The sequence below is a fragment of the Paramormyrops kingsleyae genome, chromosome 10 (genome assembly GCF_048594095.1).
Source record: "Paramormyrops kingsleyae isolate MSU_618 chromosome 10, PKINGS_0.4, whole genome shotgun sequence".
NCBI classification, from domain to species: Eukaryota; Metazoa; Chordata; class Actinopteri; order Osteoglossiformes; family Mormyridae; genus Paramormyrops; species Paramormyrops kingsleyae.
The window spans coordinates 28199151-28220294 of NC_132806.1; the positions used below are offsets into that span (position 1 = coordinate 28199151).

General features: G+C 46.4%; 2 protein-coding genes across 2 annotated transcripts in view; both read right to left on the reverse strand.

The window, feature by feature from the left end:
* Positions 1–6314: 6314 nt before the first annotated feature.
* Positions 6315–11255, reverse strand: thoc3 (THO complex 3). The gene is made up of 6 exons (XM_023797713.2): positions 11057–11255; positions 9974–10130; positions 9609–9813; positions 9140–9301; positions 8374–8474; positions 6315–7223 (listed from the first exon to the last, which is right to left on the reverse strand). The coding sequence occupies exons 1-6, from the start codon at positions 11234–11236 to the stop codon at positions 7060–7062; spliced, it is 969 nt and encodes a 322-aa protein (XP_023653481.1). The 5' UTR covers positions 11237–11255; the 3' UTR covers positions 6315–7059.
* Positions 11256–12100: 845 nt separating this feature from the next.
* Positions 12101–21144, reverse strand: part of shtn3 (shootin 3) — a 28210-nt gene continuing 19166 nt past the window's right edge. The window contains exons 9-17 of the mRNA XM_072717636.1: positions 20372–20525; positions 19733–19892; positions 18727–18797; positions 18520–18623; positions 18131–18145; positions 16628–16690; positions 16000–16120; positions 15058–15226; positions 12101–14556 (exon numbers count right to left, since the gene is read on the reverse strand). Coding sequence (XP_072573737.1) covers positions 14400–14556; positions 15058–15226; positions 16000–16120; positions 16628–16690; positions 18131–18145; positions 18520–18623; positions 18727–18797; positions 19733–19892; positions 20372–20525 — 1014 coding nt within the window. The 3' untranslated portion in view covers positions 12101–14399. The remainder of the gene's footprint in view (positions 14557–15057; positions 15227–15999; positions 16121–16627; positions 16691–18130; positions 18146–18519; positions 18624–18726; positions 18798–19732; positions 19893–20371; positions 20526–21144) is intronic.

The window sequence follows — 21144 nt, forward strand, 5'->3', positions numbered from 1 at the left end:
GGCTGATCGTCCCGATAATGAGGGAGGGCTGATCATCCCACTAACGATGGAGAGCTAATCATCCCACTAATGACAACTGGCTGATCATTCCATTAACGACAGAGGGCTGATTGTCCCACTAATGATGACGGACAGACAAGCAGCTGGGTACAGAAGAGTAATCTGCCTGTATATGTGCTCTGGTCTTCCTGGGACAGACCCTAGACTCACCATCACCCATACTGGATAAGCAGTTATGGAAGGCAAATGGGGATAGATTTAGGCATACTGTCAATGGAAAGCTTGTTAACAATTAGTGACAAATATCTACAGGGAAGGACAGGTTAAATACAGAAATATAGGCCTGGGAAGAGAATCAGTCACCAGTCCCTTTTTATACTGTCTGTCATGGGTTTAAAACCCCTATGTTTATTACAGAAACTTGTTATTACAATAACTGGCCCCTTGAACCATTTTCAGTTGTATTGTGAAGCTTTGCATTTCTGACATACATCTTCAGCCTTCCCATAATACCTGTACTAGACCATCATGGATTTTCTTATGAAGATGTATCTCTCACAAACCCATGCTCACTCCCAACTCTGCCCACATCTGTGACACCAGAAGGTCATGGGGTCTACGCCTATGCTTTATTACGACCTTAACAATGTCCACCGAGCACAGTCAGATCACCACTTTCATAGGCAACGGGCACCTTGATTTATAATGGCTGCCTGATTAACCATTTAACGTCATTTGATGAAATTTTGGTCACGCTTCTGTCCAACGGGCTGAAGGAAACAGGATATGTCCATGACATGAGGGAACCAGGTTTGATTATAGCCAGGAAAGCTGGGATAAAACAGAAAAATGTGCGATTGGATGTATGATTAATTCCCTAACAGCCATTATTAATAAACATGGTTAATTACTCAACATTACACAAGCAGGAAATTATTGTTTGGGCAGGTTCACGACAGAGGGAGGACATGCAAACCCCACAGGCAGAGTGAGGAGTCAGGATTCAAACCCACCAGCCTGGGCAGACATTGAGCCACAAACAAACCCACACCATGTATCAGCAGCTACATTTGATTGATAAAAGTGAAGAAACGAGCTACATGTCACACAACGTCCATCAGAAATGCCCCCGGCCAGCATAAAAGTGGTACGGTCCATTTGTCCTGAGGCCAGGTCCAGGTTATTTTGTCAATGACAGTGTTAAACATCAAATGGCCATCATCAGAACCTGGCCAAATGCATACAGCCTCTGCCTGGCTTTTAATTTTATTCCCCTGCCTGGTTTGGCATGCGACGGGGGGCTGGTAAGACCTGTGTGACCCCCTCCCTTACCAGCCCCCACCTTGTCATTTTTAATAAAGGTGCCTGAGGCACCGCTATCTTTAAATAAATCTACTCACTCCCCTCCCCTCAAATAGGCAGCGCTGTGCAATTAATAATACCCCCCCCCCCATCACCAGGGACGTCACATCTGGGCTGTTAAAGGAATGGTAAAAATAGACCTTTTGGGGAGGCTGGTTCACGTTACCCTTTCTATGCGGAAGGTGCCGGATCACCAATGGCTCTTGCTGAGATGGTCCACAGTAGCCTGGCGTCATGCCCTTATATGGCGCTGCTGCATGGAGAGCTACATAAGGTCGTTCCTACCTTTCGCCATTAAACCAGGGGTGACCAGCCCTGATCCCGGACTGCCGGATGGAAAACCTGCTGGAGATTGGCAGACCGGGATCAGGGCTGCTCACCCCTGCATTAGACTCCACGATGAGTCAGCCTATGGCAGTGGAGGACGACCAATCAGAAACACTTGGGCCCATCCACTGAGCATTCATTTGTTCACTGTTCAGCCCACCGTGCAACATTATTCATTTCTGAGCCATTACTAAAGAATTCCATGCAATACTTTCTCTGATTTTCTTTGCACTGTTACTTTATTGTTGCTTATTATTTATTGCTACTGTCTATTAATGTTAAAATGTGTTCTTATGGCCTAAAAGTCTGTACTATAATATTGTAAAGCTGTGATTTCCTTTAATAAAGTATCTATCTATCTATCTATCTATCTATCTATCTATCTATCTATCATTTACATGCTGGGGCCTTCAGGGATGTGTAGTGATCTGCTGAGTGAGCAGCAGCCCCGTCAAACTGAAATTTAGAGTGTACCTGCTGTCAGACAAACTCTGTGATTCCGGTTTATCCCGCCTCATCATTTGAGCTGAGCGCCAGCTATCAGCCATTATTGGCCAGTGCTCAGGATCTTCGGCTCGGTTTACAGAGACACGGGCCTGTCCAGACCGCGGGGACAGCAGCTTAGCCGGGTCAATTTTCCAGCGCTCCAAATTCAGGCCGTCGGTGCGGCTCCATCCCGTGGAGTGAAGACTTCCCCCCCCCCCCCCCCCGCTATCCGTCTGTGCTCTGCAGACACAGGACCAGAGCGAGTCGGTAAGTCTTCAGCAGCAGTGGTGTCCGGCTGTGTGAGAGAACGCCGGTGATCCATTGGGGACGATCTTCACGGAACAGACTCTGGACGAGACCTCGTTTGTGGAAGGCAGACTGGCGGAGGGATGGTTGGGTTGCGCTTAAACGACGGCGTCAGTTCAATCCGCAGCCTTTACCACTGTCGTCAGCCACTTGTGGTTGTTTCTGGATTTTTCTGCTCATTACCAATGTTCTGTGACTCAGTCACCTCTCTACTGTATGTTACTCACACACCTTTCTGTGAATCATGCACCTCTGTCCCACATACATATCTGTGACTCATCTTTGTGACACATATACTTTTCTGTGACTCACATACCTTTCTGTGAATCATGCACCTCTTTGTCCCACATACATATCTGTGACTCACACATCTTTGTGACTCATATACCTTTTAGTGACTCACATACCTTTCTGTGATACATATATTTCCATCACTCACATGCCTTTCTATGACACACACCCCTCTGAGACGCTCACCTTTCTGTGACTCGTACACCTATTTATCCCATGTACGCCTTTTGGTAACTCATACATCATTCTGTGACTAGCACATGTTTCTGTGACTTGTGCACCTTTCTGTGATGTGTACATCTTTCTATGGCTCACAGGCCTTTCTGTGACTCACTCTCTGCCCCTGCTGTGCTGATGCTCTTCTGCAAGCCCACGGTGGGCCGATCCACCAAAATCTGATCACAGTCTGTAAATAGTTCGATCAGAAAATATCAGTCGCTTACACCCACCCTGCTAAGAAAAAGAAAAATGAACAGCATGGTGGGTGCCGGACTTTTAAGGATGAAGGCATGACAAACCCCGGGTGTGTGTTCTGGGGAGATTTTTTTTTAAGCCCAAACTGCCGTTACTTTTTAATTGCCCTCATATCTGCATATCCTTCCCTGTGGGGGGACAAGACCACCACCTGTCCTGAGGGGAGGAGGGCAGGCTGACTGGGTTTACTTGTATTGATTCATCCACCTGTCCCTCGCGGTCAGCGATCTGGACCCATTGCCCTGTTCCGTTCCGGTTCACGTCCAGCAAGCCTGCTCAGATTCCTGGTGCCAGCTCATGCCTGAAGCACAGGATTGAGTTTTTTCGGCCCTGTTTCACACCCCCATATTTGCAATCTCCTCTCACCCCCCGGAGAAACAGCCAGCTTTGCTGATTCTAATACCCCCATAGTACCCCCTCTCTCCCGTCACGTTTCCCGGATATATGGACCGGTCCGCCGCCTGGGGGCCCCATTGCAGCTTTGGGAGCGACGGCGACTCCGCGAACGCCTGAAACGCAACGGCACGCGGATGACACACACGGCACAGCAGAGGGAGGACGATCGTAACAGATGATTGCTCATCGACCAACAGATGGCTGTCCACCTCCTCTCTCAAACACCGAGACCGCCGAATGTGTCACGTGGACGAGGTGTAATAACGCCCCCCAGAGCTGCCGTCGGGGGGGGGGGGGGGGGGGGGGGACAGTAGGGAAAATGTCCCAGGCCCAGGGTGGCCCAGGAGAGGATCCAGATGGGAGGGGATGTGTGTCATTGGGGTCTGGGAATTATGCACGGCAGCCCCCCCCCCCCCCAGAAATAGCAACCCACAATGAGGAAGATTGATGTCACCAACAAGGAGTACATGCTGGGGGGGGAGCCGTCCGTTTGACAAAACAAATTCCCCTCGGCCATAAATCGTCATCTCATCCCATTAGGACCATGGCAAGTCTCTGTGTGCAGCTCTGGGGCGGAGGGGGGAGACGGAACTCCGGGATCGATCAGGGGGCCGTCCGCCAATTTGCCTGGCCAATTAACGAGACGCGACCTTTTTACAGAGTCTGGTATCCCAGTCCGGCCCGTGGGACGCCCAGGCAGGAAAACTCAATTACCGGGCCACAAGCAAGAATCAGACTCCATCCTGCCGCATGTTTGGGACCTTTGGCAGTGTATTCCGTCGCATGGCGGGCTGCAGTGGCGATGGCACAGTAAGAAACCCGATATCTACTTCTGGACAAAGCAACAGGGGCGATTCTGGGAATTTGTATGGTGGAGGGCATCAGAGAGGCCAGTCTTTAGCCAATGATATGTTTTGAATTGGAGAGTGACAGAGGAGGGGACCAATCAGCTGGGGTCAGTGCCTGTGGCCCCGCCCCAACATATACCCTAGAGAAGCTGAATCCCTCCAGCTGTTCCTGGCTAATTAGATTTCTGCCAGTCATTTTCATTCCAATTTGACCACCCACCCCGTAACAGCCACAGATCCAGCCCTGACCTTATCAAAGTGCCGATTACGCCGTGCCTCCCCACCTCAGAAAGTAGTCTGTCACCCCGGGCTCCCACTGCTACCCAGATTTGATGTTAAGATGTGTAGCCTCTTTACCCAGGGTTCCCCTTTCCATGACGCTCCAAACTTTAAAGCTCCTTTTGAAGCTCCTGCTTTGATGAAATATTTCATGTTACGCAACTTGAAGATGAAAACATTAACGATAAAAAATGAAAACCTTTGCTTGTAGTGTAAAATGCATCTTTCAAGTGGTCAGAAATGTTACAGTTCATGTAAAGAACTACAGACATTTGTAAACACGTTAAGATCTCTAGGAAAATATGCAAGGTCAGCTACCTGAGATTCAATAAAAATAAGTGCTCTGTTTCGCGCTGCATGTCTGCAGATCCGCAGAGCAGGATTCACATACATTACCTTAATGCTGCAGTCGACTGCGATGACTCTAACAAAAAATCGCAGCTCGGAAACTCAGGTGTGTCATGTGACCAGCTAAAGGAAGATCAGCGGGTGCCCCCCCAGCGAGTGCTGGCCGGCGAAGCCGAAACAGGCTTTAACTAAATTAATTTAAATTAAGGAGCAATCAGAGAGAACTTGTTCCATCACGCTGGGTGCAGGAAGTTACGTACGCAGACATCCTGGGCCCCGCGGTTCTGGAAGGGAGCAGCCAGCTGCCACGGCCCAGGTGGAGGGCCCCCCCAATCTGGGCACCGCAAGCTCTCATGCTGGGTGGGTCTGTCACCGCCGGGGGAGATCAGCACCGCCGCCCGGGCCTGGCCCCAAGCCTCCTGAAATACTGGCCCTGAGTCTGCCCCTGTCTCCTGACCCCCCCCGGCCCGCCCGCCGGTACCACACTGTGCCAGGACCTCCGCACTGCCGCCAAGGAAGCCTTCCCTGCACGCTGCCTCTCACAGTGCAATGTCCGCGGCACGAGAGGGTCCAGAGGTCACCTGCCCACCTGGTCTATTTTAATGGTGCAGCGCAATGAACTCATCCTGCAGGAAACGTGACACGGCAGAGAAGGGGGGCAGAGCAGCACCAAACAAACCCACCCACGTTTCCATTGGGTGGAGGGCGGAGCCTGGAAGGACGGAAACGGACCAGGGAGAGTCGTCACGGAAACCAAGCAGGACTCTGAATGCGGCAGGCGGGGGCCCTGAGAAGCACATGGCATGCTGCCACCGTACCCGAGTAGCTGTGTTACCATACCATGCCCTCGGGGGGGGGATTGGGGTGGGGCCTCCGGCCACCACGGTACGCTGAGGAGGAACAGAAAGGAAACAGCCGACAAAGACTTAAAGTCCGGAAGATTTACATCATGGTCAGATCAACAGATGCATAATCAAAGGGATGTAAAAAGAATATTTTATATCCACGCAGGGAAACACAGTATCAGCAATCTATTATTATTCTAGGCCATTAAAAGAAGCAATATTGGACAGAGGAGGAGGAACCTTAACAGGGATGTTGACCTCAGAAGTCCCCATAACACGGGGGGGGGGGGGGGGGGGGGCAATGTGAGCGCATGTGTCATTTAAGAAAGGAGTGTAATATTTATACAATGAAGAATATCATATGCAATTTAATAATGTCAAGTACAGAGATGGACCTCACAAGGGGGAGTTTAGCTGAATCTGAAGATAGTGAACAGCCCCCCCCCCCCCCAGTGGGCCTAGTAACACCTCACACCTCTCCTCAGATCTCATTTACAGTATCGCAGCGGCGCTTGTGTGCCCAGATGAGGTCACACAGGCACCTCAATACATAAGGCAAACCAGACTATGTGACCACAGACCATTTTTACAGACTAACAGACTCTTTATTTTCCTGTCAACCTCTTTAATACTATTAAAAAATTCCTTTACGGTTCATAAAATATGGTACAAAACAAAAAAAAAACAAATATCACACCATTATGACACAGAAAAAATACTAGACACAGGTGATGGAGAAAGAAAGCCCCCTGGTGGCTGACAAGAGAACAGCAACTTTCCAATCTAGTCACCATCCTCAGCTAGTCCACATTTTTGCCGCGTTCCACCACCTACACACCTAATTATAAGGCCTTGTGTTACCTGGCTGCAGCATGCAGACGGCGACTAGAACAAAAGCACGGGGCAGCCGTTCCACCAGCTAACCAGGATCCCTTCTTTGGTGACAAGCTACTGACCTTTATTGTCCAGGGGGTGGAGGGTCCAACAAAACTATTATGGTGTGGGCAAAAACACAAAAAAAAGGATTCCCACAAATATTCAGTTCTCGTGGTCACACGGGGGTTGGACCCGGTCAGGTCCACGACGCTCCTCACTCCTCACGAGTCAGTAGGCAAGCCGAAGAGCTTGACGGTGCCCGCCTCGCGGTTGCTGTCGTATTTGCCGTCCTTGTCGTCGCAGGCGTACGCCAGCAGGGGGCGCCTGGGGTGCCAGGCCACCGTGAAAGTGGGGGACTCGCACTGCACCTCCCACAGCTTCTCTCCTGAAAACAAAGGACAACAAAAAAAAAAGGGCTCGGAACGGCAAATTCTTCCATCCTTGGATGAAATTCCGCAGGCAATTCAGATCCTGGGATACATTAAGGTGCCCGGGCACAGGGCCAGCGTTAGCGTCAGAGCGGATCCAACTGACGGCCAAGTTTATATTTTTATATATACTGTATATATAATGTCTAATTTCAGGTCAAAGGCATATGTCAGATGTCACAAACACTTATTAAAACTAAATACCAATATATGGTTTTCTTCCCCGTTTGCAAATATTGAACTATTCACTATAGATATTTTCATTATTCCAAACAGAAGACTGAGACAAAAACACATGATGCCTGCATCAGTGCTGCAGGAATCTGATAAAGCAGCGACACTGACAACCACAGAAAGTGAACTAAATTGGAAAGACCATCATTTTAAATTATTATTCTACACAAAATAAAACAAGAATCGGAAATTATGATATTTTAAACCTGCGAGCCACGTGTCAATGTTTTGAAACAAAAAGAAATAAGTAAGAATGATTCCTGGCCTTCCCCTCCATTAAAATCCCCACAAGATGCTAACTGAATGTTTTTTAGCTGTGAATATTCTGGACGTCACGACCGAAGCTCTCGTATTGTTTACAACCGGGAAGGAAGACAATTGGTTTTGATCAAAAATCATTATTTGAGCCCTAATTTTAATGCACAATTAAAGCATGTCAATATAAACAGGGTATATCTCATTTTGAAAATATACTGATATATCGTAAAAATTCGATATACTGCCCCACCCTAGGTGAGGGTAAATATTGTTGGGGGGGAGGAGGTGGATAAGCAGACGATCTGTAGCTACACCTCTGGGAGAGGTCGGCAGATGGGCTTGTTTGTCTTAGGGTGAACACCTTTATTAAAAAAAAAAATGAAATAAAATGAAAATGAAAAAAATTATAGTCGATGACCTTCATGGGCGGTACTGGGAAGGGGGCACAATGGCTCATTGGGGGGGAAATTACCTGTGAATGCCCCCCCCCCCCCATGACGCCTACCCTGCAGAGGGTCCCAGAGACTCGCTTGGTGTTACAGCAGTCGGTAGGGGGCGAGAACCAACAACCAACGCACTCAGGCAAACGGGCAAATCACGGGCCGGTCGGCTCACCAGTTTCCACCTCGGCGATGTCGATGAAGTGGTCCTCGGATGCCGATGCCAGCATCTTGCCATCGTGACTGAAGCTCAGGGTCCGGACGGGCCAGTCGAGCCTGACCAGCATTTGGGGGGAGGGAAGTTAACCTAATGTCATGCTCACTGTTTTCAAAATGTTTTTGTTTTCCGTTTTTCAGCTTTATGATGATTTGCTACACTGGGATGGTTACTGGTCAGCTGAAGCCGAATATGACATCACCAAGACTAATGGGAACATTTTTTTATCTTAATGAACAGACAGCAAATTTCCTCCCAAACTGTCTCCCATGTAGTAAATGATTAAGCTTTTCAGGATTTAAACGTCACTGCTAAAAACGGGTTCTATCCTTAGGCTGCACGATTCATGATTTCATTATTACGGGTGTATATAATTATGCACGGAGGCAGAGACTGCTCTAGTTTTCAGTTCTGTGGTTTAAAGAATATCCCTAGTTGCTATGGAAAAGTACTGAACTGAACTCAAATTCCTGTCAGACCATATTTATCCGCAACTAAATGCTTCTTCTGCTTTGACTAGAGCTGGATTAGAAGCAACACAGCTTCCTTCCCAAACCACCCCAGGCAGCCGCTGCTTTTCCCCTGTCTAAGTCCAAACACAATCCAGGGTTATGAAAACTCCAGCCTCTATGAAGAAGCCAACCTAAAAAGCTCATCTCACTGATTCTCTGAGGTCTTCACAGACTTGACTCATTTACAGGTCGGAATGAACCAGCGCCCTCACCTGGAGAAGCAGCGCACGCACACCAGCTCCTCCACGTCCCACAGGCTGACCAGGGCATCCGCGCTGCCTGTGGCGAAGTACTTCCCCGTGGGGTCAAACTTGATGCAGATGCAGTTGGACGGGTGAGCATTGATGGACTGGATTGGCTTTAACTCAGGGTAGCTGAAATGGTCAGGGGTTACATTTTGTGCTGTTGGCTTGGTTCGGATACAAGATTTAAAAATGTAGACTTTGAAACCATAATCCACATTAACATTGAGCACCAATCTACATACTGCCCAGTCTTTGCATCACGAGACGACATCATGCACAAGAGCTCCGATTTCAAAGGAAAATTTAATTTGTTAACATGTACTGCAGAATGTCACATGACCTTTAACCAGCGCGATCTTGCCTGGGCTCCAAACATTTACAGTGATGCTAAGCGAATGCTAACACGAGGCGTCCCCGACGTGCGCGCCGCCCGTACCTGAGCACGTTGATGCAGCCGTTGCCGTTGGTGAGGAAGAACATGTCGTTGTCGTTGTTCCAGGAGATCTCGTTCACCTCGAACTTGAACTGCTCCTCCGCCCGCGATCGGTGCGTTTTGGCATCGATGAAGGTCACCACGTCGTCCTTGTTCCCCACGGCGATGGTCTGCCCGTCCGGACTCCAGCATATGTTAATGTTTTCCCCTGCAGGCCGAACAGCCGTCAACGGTCAGAGTGCTGGATCGTCGCAACCCAGACCGCTTACATAAAAACAGTTTTACTTGTTTTAAGGAATTGCGTGAACTATCAGACAAGTATAACTCCACCATCTAATTGCAAAGCATCATTAAAATTAAGGTCTTGCCTTTCGTGCTGACAGACGCGATGCACTTGGTCGTCCGAACATCCCAGATGCGGATGGTCTTGTCCCCTGAGGCGGTGACGAACAGGTCCGGGTTTGTGGGATGCCAACACAGCTGGTCGACGCTGTCTCCATGGCCGCGATAGTTGTTTTCCTTCACCTGTAATGAAGTGCAACATGGTATCCTTCTACACAGTTACCCCACCCCCTCATCTCATTTGTACAGCTGATTGTTAGTCAGTTACTACACTGAGTGTCCATTGCAATCTGCACACCTATATTTATGACTACACCACTTGCGCTCTCCTCTCCTTTGCAGCATAAAATGTATATTTTCAATAAATAATCATTATATACATCCCTATTTACATTCCATGCACCGCCCCCCTTTATATGGTATTTTATTTTAAAATGTATTTAAATTTCTTTTGTACAGTCTGAAAATCAACCAAATTTGCATTTCACTGTAACCTGCAGACCTGTATATAAGTTGTATAACTATATATGCCGAACAAAAATCTTGAATCTCTTGGACTGATTAAAATATCACGGAGCGGACTTTAAAGGCCCAAATGTGCGCTTGGTTTACTGGACACGAAAAGCCAGTAGAAAGCTCCGTTAGTTTTAAAAATCCTGCCCTATGAATACTGGGAGTTCCACTAGTTTGTGAGGAGGTTTGTATAATAAAAAAGAAAAATGGACGACATCAGCATTGAACCTTCTGGTAAGGCGGAGTATTAGCGGTGCAGGTGAACAGTCTAATCGGGGAAACCAAACAAATAAGCCGTCGGACATCGTGCCCTTTTAGCTTTATTGAAACGTCCTGGTGTCTCCACATAAACACCGCCATGCAAAGCCGTGTAACACCGAGCTCCACATTTACAAACCTGCGGATGGAAGACAACCTGCTCTACAACTGCAGTTTCATTGCAGTCAATGAAAGGCTAATTAAAATGATTTAATCTCACATTATATTTCCGGCATTTGAGCAGCGTTTATAAATTCGCTTATCAAGTGTTATTTTCCCATTTGAGAGTGGCTGCTACCCAGTGGCTAGGCGTTCGTTAGCATCGAATGAAGACGTACCAGGCGGTCTTTCTCCAGGACAAACACGCTCGCCGTCTTATCAAACGATCCTGAAGCCAGACGCCGGCCATCACAGCTCCAAGCTACCGAGTGAACTTTAGCGCTGTGGGCCGGAAACTCGCGACTCTTGTTATTATTTTTGAAACTCTCCTGCATCTCTTGGTAGTACTGCGACGCCATGTTGGAGACGTGAGTAATATCGAGGAGGAACGGGGGGGGGGGGCGAGATTAACTTTCAAAAACATTTACTTATTAACCCCGCATTAATGTTATTGATAAACTGAAGACATTTCAAAGTGTATATGTTTCGTTCTTTATTTAATACAATATGTTAATTTGGATAGGTTTTAGTAACTGAGATGAAATTGCAAAACCTTAAAACGTCAAATGGTTCAGTCCATTCAAAAACGAATAAAACTTTATTTAAAGTCATAGACATTGATATTCGTCCATTCAACTGCTGTTTTGCCTATCGTCGCTAGGGGGCTGTTCTAGGCGTTACAAAGCTGGGGTTTTCATAAACAAATGCTCCTTTCCTGGTCTTTAATTTCATCCTCATATATTACATATGGATCAATAAGGACATTATACAAACTCAAAAATAGTCTTAGTAAACTGGTTTGCCATGGAATTTATTTCATTAGCCTCAATTCCGCAGTACTCTGAACTTCTAAACAAATATGGTATTTCTATCGCAAGGGAATGTGCTTTATTTTTTCATGCAATCCTTTCTAGTATCATGATGATTCTTAGAAACATCACCCCTGGATCCTGTTGTTACTGGTGCTGATCGCCTCTAAAACAGCAATAATTACCAGGATATACAAGCGTTGTATCAAAAAGAAATTATTTACTGGAATAATCTTACTTGAGACCTGGACTGGAAGAAAAATTATGTGCTGTCTACCTTCTAAACATTTGATTACAAATTAAGTTAAGGAAGTGACTCTTACAATAATAATTTTATACTTACAAGGTATTTCTGAAGAGGTATAAAGGTATAAAGGACACTGCTCATTTTGTCAGCTGGTTCCAGAAGATTTATATAATTTATTTTGCTCTTGTTCCAACACTGGTACTTTTGGCAGGTGGTCTGTACCTTCAGTTCCCAATAGCTGTATTGATTCAAAATTTTCCCTTTCCTATAATAATGTATTGTTTTGCTTTTTTACTTAAAATTTACTTTTTTACTACAATTCAAACAATATATGACTTCAATCCTATACTGTCAAAATAGGAACGGTAGTAAAACCTTGAATTTTTGTTTATCATTTTTTAAAATTGATTAATTAGTTAATTGACCACTAATATAGAAAAAAGGTTTTTGCATGATAAAGCATGTAGTAGATTAAATAGTAGAATGAAGTAGTACAACGATTGTCTTGTTTAGTGTGGTTATTAACATATTCCAATAATATTGTTTAAAAATGAGACATTTGGATAATTTGAGGAGAGCTTATAGACACTGACAGAGACAGATGGGGTTGAATTTGTAACAAAATAAAGCTGATGGTCTTTAAAATGCATTCAATTATGAATGGAACAAAGACAGTTGAGTATTTCAATGGCCAAACTTTTATTTCCTTAACTAAAAAAGAATGCTTAATGATTATGAAAGCGATGAAAAGGTTTATAAACTTAAAACTGAGGACAGTCTGTTTTCCATCTTAAACACACATTTTAGTCAAGGTACAAGCACACTCGCACAAACAAATAATTACGATAGTGTTAACGAATTGTCAGAATAAAAGGAAGCTTTAAGGAATCTGAAAAGGTTGATAGCCAATCATTGCAAATCAAGGACATCCTAATATACAAATTTTATGAGAGGTGGACAGAAGCATTTTTGTTGTAGCTTTTTGCTACAGCCCAAAGTTCAGATGTTCAGATCTCCTCTGTCCACATCTTTTCGCTTTAATAGACAGATATACAATATGCAAGCAAATAGATAAGGTCAATCACTCTTATGTTCATTTTCATTGATTGGATGGGGGCACGCATTTATAATTGGTTCTACATTATGGAAATGTTTCGTTTTTATTGCAGAGATGGAGTAACAGATCTTCCAGCTTTTTGTTTCAGTCCACAGACTCCAAGGCATAGACAGCACTGCTGCAGAGTCACATCTGAAGGTGGCGTGATCCTGCCCTATCACCCCAACAGTGCCTTAATGCAAATAACTAGTGATGGCCAAGTGAAGCTATGAACCATATGCTATATTTTTTGTCCCCACTAGGTGGCTCTCTTGGCTTGCTTTGGGCCATGCTTTGAGCCTTTTTTTGAACAGACGGCGCCATCTAGTGGGGTCAGAAAAAAAGTAAGTGGTTCACGAAGCTTCATTTGGCTATCACTACAAACACCATCAGCTCCTCGACTGCTGCACCTTCCGTGCATCCACATATAGCTTGACCGCAAGATATAGCACCTGGTCCCCAGTGAGGCAACGAGAATGTCACAGCGGATGCTTTACCCCTGAATTCTCAGGCGATCACTTAGAAGTGCAAGATCCTCCAAGGAAGGAATGGAAGACATTTTTTTAACTATGTGGTATCGCTCCCTTCCAGTTATTACCCATTTTTCCGAAGTTAGTAGATGTACAATTTAGGATTAGTCAGGAGGTGAAGTGTGTCTGTTTGGAGGTAGGCTGAATACATTAGCACTTGTTTCCAGGTGTGCGGAGACACCATCCTTTTTTGGTCGGCTAGATCTGCTGACATCAGGTGACATATGAGACACGTGAATGTAGTAAACAAAACCGGGTTCACGTGCCCCTAGGTATGTTTATGTGCAACGCTCAACGCTGTTGATTTGTCGGGGATTTAACTAATGGCCACTGTAAAACGACCAATGGTCACCATATTGTTGTTGGCGCATCAAGCGTTTTAGTACGTTCTGAGATATGTCGATCCAGTTTTAGCATATTTTAAGAAGGCATTAATACATTGCAATTATAAAATTAGAACTGAAGGCAATACTTTATGTAATTATAAGAAGAAAAGTAATAATATCAAAAGCCAGTTTTTAGAAATTATGAAATAAATATGTGAATGGGTTTTCTTACATGTGAGAGAGCAAGTGTTTGAATTTTCTATTTTTCCTAATGATAGAATAAGGGCACAAATCTATTGTATATGTTGCATACTAAACAGGACAATAGTGCATTCCTTAATCAGTAAAAATCCACACCAGATGTCTGTGCAGGTAAAATGAGAAGGAAAACTAAAGCTCTTCAAATCATGTGTCTCAAGTTACAAACTGAAGTTCTGTGCAAATAGTGCAACCGTCCTTGCCCTGTCCTGCTCTGCTCAACACTGCCCTCTAGTGACCACCTATGGAACTGACGTTAACACTCTGCATCAGTGCCCCCGATCAGCGGGCTGACACCATCTGGTGAGGCTGGCGTGAGCATGGCCTGCTTTTCCTGGTTCAGGACGGTGTGATTCTCTCCATTAGACTCTGCTGGTGCAGGCTTCTCCTCATTTGTCTTCTCCTCTTCCCCACTGAGAGAAACAAACAAGCACAAATCAGCACAATTTGCTGCTAAGGAGCAGGATGGTGGAGCCCTTGATTTGTGCCCTGGAGGTTTACAGGATGCACTGCTATTGTACTCTTGAGAAAACTCTTGATTTCCCCTTAATTGAATCCGTAAATATCCAGCAGACTCCCTTAAAGTCCCAGATCCAGTCATGTGACCCATTTCAATCTCTTCCATCAAGGTGAGCTTGGTCACACTCCCTAAGGTGTTTGTAGGGACAGGGTTGCAAGCAGGTCCAGGTCCAACCCCCATGTACTACCTTTCATCACCAGACACAAAAACATCTTATCTATTCACCATTGTATGTGATTTCTCAACTGGGTTAACATTGCTGAGTTAAGAGTTTAAGATTTTGATTGTAATCTCTGTCATAGCATGGAATATGGCTAAGAATGATTGGTAGAACAGCAGCACCCCCTTGAGGGAGGAATCAGTATTGCAAAGAGAGGACTCTGAGGAAGACTACCTGTCACAGCTGCCATTGGCGAACAGCTCAGAGATGCCCTTGTCCGATGAGGAGCTCCTGGTGCTGCCCCCTCGCCGTGGCCCCCACGCCTCTTTGCCCGAGTCGGAGCTGTGGCGGGCGTTCAGGCTCTCGGAGGAGGACACCTTGCTGATCTCACTGTCCTTCTCATCTGCAGGAAAAGTGCCAAGCGAGTGCCAGAGGGAGTGTCAGAGCTCGCAGATTCAGGGGGACTCTGCTCAGATCTGTTGACTTTTCAAAGCGTGAGGAGCTGCGATAGATGATGAATGATGCAAAACGGTCTGCTGTGAATAGCTAGTATTAGCGCAACAGAGTTTGGAAGCTGGAGAGACTGCAGTGGCAGCACATTGATATTATTTCCACTGCCTTGCTGATGTACTATAATGTGCCAATTTCAGCAGTCATTAAGGAAATTGGTAAGCCATGCATGGTACCAGTGGAAGCCCATGTGGTGCTCTAGGCAAGCTTCAATGCCGGCACCCCCTCAGAAGATGGCACTCTAAGCCAGTGTTTCCCCACCCGGTCTTCGGGAACTCCCAGCCTGTTCGTGTTTTTGCTCCCTCTCAACTCCCTGCCAGACCACATTTTTGCTCCCTCCCAGGTCCAAAAAACTTGCAAAAATGTGGATTATCTGGGGGTTTCCAAGGACCAGGTTAGCAGCCACCTTTGACGCCTAATGGTTTAACTGGCACTGGCCATAAATTCCATAGGCTGGAGCGTCGAGGGCATCCCCTAACTGCCAGGTGAATAGGGCACAGTTGAGGGGGTACCAGCGTGGATGTGGCTTTGGGGGTGAAACAGTTGGGGTGGGTTTGTATAGGTAGGGACAGAGCCTTGAACCTGGGTTTGAAGGATTGGGTGTGGTTTCAGGACACGCTCTGGGGGCCGTGGGCGCGGTGGGGTCACCGTGAGACCGGGCATCACCTCCAGCTGTGGCATCACAGGCCTGCTTACGCCTCCTCCTGAGAATCACCTCCAGCTCGCTGTCCCTCTTGCTAGGTGGAGCCTCCGGGAATCCCCGGCTTGGGCTCCTCTTCACTGTCTCCTGTGGGTCCAAACAGAGCACATAGGGGGCGCCACTGAGTACCACTAACTGACAGTGGGGACAGCATGCATATATGGTCACCCAAGACATAAAATTGGGTCATTAAATGTTATCTACCACCATTATATTAAAATATCTACCCAAGTGCTAAAAACAAAGTTGAAGAATATAAAGTATAGACTGTGTATGTAATTTTCTCAAAAATAAATGCTGCCATTATAAAAGTAATAAGTGCCACTCCTTGTAAATTAGCATTGGTCAGAAGTGGCAAGTTCAGGTTCAGAAAGTACAAATCCAGACCAAGTTTTACTTTCAACCAACCAATTGAGTACTCTGAGAATGTGACTCTTTATACTCAACTGGTTGGTTGAAAGAAAAACGTGGTGTGGATTTGTACTCTCTAAAGCTGAACCTTCCACCTCTGGCATTGATACTCTGATAATAATATGACATGTGAGTTGCCTTAGCAAACATGGCTGCTGGATTGATGACATCTTCGCACCGTACCAGGATACCCTTCAGCTCCTCCATCGCGCTCTCCTGCTGCTTCTCTTCACCTGCTGGGGGAGGCTGGGGGGGGGGGGGGGGGGGGGGGGAGGATAGCATAGTGTCACCCATGAGACCGCTGTATGTCACATGGGTGGAGCCCAGAGGCCCCCGGTGGTGCTGGTGATATTTCTCAGCATGACAGCAGATGTGCAGTTTCCCCCGTGACCCCTGACCCCGCGTCACTATGGCCGCCGCGTATTGACCACACTGTGATGAATGGCAGTGGCCGAAGTAATAAATGTGAAGCACGTGCTGGGGTCCCTACAGGCCATGCTGTCCTCCTGATTTCACTCACGTCACATGACCCAAGTTGCCATAAAATGATCCACAGGGACAAGACAGGATTATTAGACAATCTGCACCCCCCCCCCATACTATTCAATATGTGTTAAACACCCTATATTTGTTTAACGCACTCTGGGGGCAAGGCTGGCCATCTCTCTTCTTCCGTAGATTCCCCATAAAAGCATGCCCTCTCTCTGTTGTCTTTTTTTCCCCCGACAGCGACTCTTGACTGCTTTAGACGAGCCGCCTATCTCTGAGGCTGCTGTTTTGTTCCAAAATGCTAAATGCTAAGTCTTACGGGGGCCATAACATTGCAGTAGCTGCCATAAAAAGATTAACTAAATGCACCATCCCGTCAGGCAGAAATAAAATTTCAGTCCGGTGGTTGACGTCTGTTTGACTACTGGGATTAATCCCGCAATCTTTTGGATCACCACTCGATAATGATGTGGCATACAGCTGATTTACATGCATTAAATAACGGCAGCCATGGATGAAGGGTGTTGTGGTGGTGCAGTGGTTAGCATTATTGCCTCACATCTTTGGGATCAGGGTTCAGGACTCAGTGTGTTTTTGTATACACACAAGAAATCTATGGATGGTTATGAATAATACTGCATGTACCCCACAGAGCTAGTAGTAAAAATCATATGCGTGGATGTTTTAAATGCTTGCAGTTTAATTTATACAAAAATGTTCTGAGGGCAGACTGAAAAATTATTGGTTTAGAGAGATAATCAATCAGATTGTTGAGGAGGTGGGCCCAAACAACTACTGGAGGTGGGACCAACCAATCAGATGTCTTGGTCCCACCTCCTCTAGTTGCTTTGACCCACCTCCTCTACATTCTGATTGGTTATCCCTCTTAACCAAACATTTCTTTTGTGTAACTAAAACTCCCATGAGCTTTAAAGTTAATCAATAAAGGCCGCTCAAATCAGAACATCCCATAACCCTCCAGGAAATTCCAAGACAGCCAAGGGAAAGAGTGGCTTCGAGGAAACAGGAGAGGCTTTCTTCGATATCAGATTTCAAAAACTGAGGCTGAAAGGGGACAGCCATGCTGCTCGTTGCAGGCAAAAACGCTTGCATTTGGTTTTCCAGTTTGTCCTGTGCACATGCCGACGTCTGATCAGGGATGGAAGATGCCGGGAACGGCACCATCACACGGCTCACCTTTATGCCGAACCTCTTCAGGAAGACCATCCATCAGCACAGAAACAGAACGGGGGAACCAAAAGGAGAACAATCATTAAATACAGACTAGTGTGTCAACTGCTAGAACAAATAACAGCAGAGCTTTGTATGAACCATCCACCTCAAGCACGTTCATTAAAGTAAAAAAAATATATCCATCGATCAACGTTCTACTCCACTCACCCAGACGACTTGCCGACCCTGACTAGGTGTCTCCATCAGAATATGGATGGATAGACAGGTTATGCAGTTGACGATCATGGAGACTATGAATATGTATCAGGTAAATAGACCTGAAAGCTAAACCAGACACTCCCCAGGCCCTACACCGGAAGAGATCACACGGCGGTCTGGCGGGGGACGCCCACCTTGGTGTCCTGTCCCTTCACGGGCCGCAGCACCACCCCGTGCTTGATCCGCTCCATCATCTCGTTGACCGCCTTCACCTTCACGTCGTCCATGCCAGCACTCGCTTTATGGTGGAGAGAGGGTGTGGGAGTCACAGCAGTCACAGACAGAACCCCCCCCCCCCCATGTGAGATTTGGTAGCGACGGGCCTGGAGGAGGACACTTACGTGGGGCTGGCTCCATCTTCAGCGGCCCCTTGGAGCTCTTGGAGGACTTCCTCATTATGGCAATTAGGGAGCTGTTACACAGGAAAAAAAAACACTATAATCAATAAATTAACAAAATTGACCTGTTACATACAATATTTCCCCTCTTGAAATAATTACGCTCATTAGAAACATAATAAAAGGCATCTTAATAACTTTTACCATTCTGTGCTTGTTCATGTGCAGATTAAATCCCAACTCCCCCCCCCCAAACCATGAAAGCATACATAATAGGTCTGAGTACTTCCTACTAAGCAGACACTGTGGTTCCCCACTGGGAGGGGTAGTAGGAAACTGGACCCCACCCATAGTTTTCTGTAGCACTTATGGTATATTCACACTTGGCCCGATTGCCTTGTACTGTGCCTGAGAATGATTGCTCCACCCCCCCCCCCCTCCACTCCCCTGCTGGTTTGCACTCACATTGTGCTTAAGATTCTGGGCTAAATCACGCTTTCATCATCAGCGTGAGACTTTTGATACTGAAGAAAACATAGGAAGCGCTACCACACAGCACAATGGAGTTCATGATTAATGTTCTTATTTTGTGGTTTATTTGGAATCGTTTTGCATGCAATGACACATGGCCCTCTTATGAATTTATTAAGTGCACATAGCAGCGATTTTCAATTAATTATACTGCACATAATGGTATATTGGTATATAATGGTATATTGTCGCATATTTTGCCAAATTATCTTGGAGTTTCTGTGTGCTACATCTAGTTATTCCTAGTTACTATCGTGAGCTCAAATTTACAACAAACACTGCACCTCTGACATAGACTAACATCATCCCTTCGCCGCCATGATTGTTAAATGGCCAGTCATATCATGGACGCCATGTTTGTATATAATGCTAGTGATCACACTGGTCAAACTGGACTTCAGGACTCAAATGTGCTCGGGCACAGTACGGGTCACCTAGTGGCAGTACACCCTTAGAGTTCCGGACGGCCCAGAGTTACCTGAGGGGGTTGCACCGCGAAGGAGGGGGGGGGGGAGGCGGAGGCGGAGGTGGGGGAGGGGGTGGGGGGGGCTGCGGTGGGGGCGCAGGGGGAGGGGCAGTCCCTGGGGGTGGCCCGTGTGCAGGACTCCGCTTCTTCGGAGCCTCCAGTAGCTCTTGCACTGTGAGACAGGGAGAGAGATAACCTGCTTGAGTTGGGGACTATTTAAGCATAAACATATGGCAAAAACCAGTTCTTAAAAATGTGCATGTTGTGTTTCCAGTATAACGGCGTACCGCTGAGACAGATTATGTGATATAAACATAACAGGTGTTTGGTGCATGGGGTAACAGTCATGAGGCAGGTTATGGAATATAAATGTACAGCAGGTGTTTGGTGCGTGGGGTAACAGTCAAGAGGCAGGTTATGAAAAATAAACGTAGCAGGTGTTTGGTGCGTGGGGTAACAGTCAAGAGGCAAGTTATGGAATATAAACGCAGCAGGTGTTTGGTGTGTGAGGTTTCAGTTGAGTAGCAGGTTATGTGACATGAACCTGACAGGTGTTTGGTGAGTGTTGTTTGTATGCTGGATTATATGACATGTACAGCTATAAGGCCGCTGTGCCTCAGAGTCACAGTCCGGGTCACTGTCAGCCCCCACCTCGGTTCTCCAGCGTTTTGTTCTGCTTCTCCACCTCCTGCAGCCGAGATTCAACCTCCCGCTTCTCCTCCTCCAGTAGCTCCATCTGTTTCTGAACTTCCGCCAGCTGCCTACGGAGGGCGCACTCCTCCAGCTCTACTTCTAGGGCCTTTACCTGAGGAGTGATGGAGGTCCTTCAAAAGCCAGAGCCAGATGTCTGCTCCTTTTATCATTTTTGAAATAAAATGCAGTCATATTGCTATTTAATGTTTTTTTTCTCTTTCCTGTGTCCATTTCTTTCTGACATCAAAGCCATTATTACTTGTATCACATCTAGATCCTGGGAACAGCCCATATTAGGAACCGCATGTCCATTCAGGCTGCAGATGGCCACACATCCAGAATGCACTTGGATTTGCATTTTTATCAAAACACTGCCATCTGCTGGCAGTGTAGGAAAGTTGGGAAAGACTGAGCTTTTCAAATGCTTTCACATCGGTCGGCTCGGGAACTGAGCAGGTCAGCACTCTGCTTTGGAGCATGAAATGATAAGGAGACGGAATTTCTCGATGGAGGACCGGTGCATGCAGGTGATGACAGAAAAAGTGGAGCCAGTGTTTGTCACCATTCAGGTGACAAGTTTTCTAGTGAAAACTGCACAACACATCATCTGTGCCCCCCCCCGATTTATTTATATCCCCTCTTGTAAATATTACCTCAAAAGCACCTTATACTACTATTTGCACTTCTGGTCAGATACAACACTGCATTTTGTTGTGCTTGAACTTGTCTCA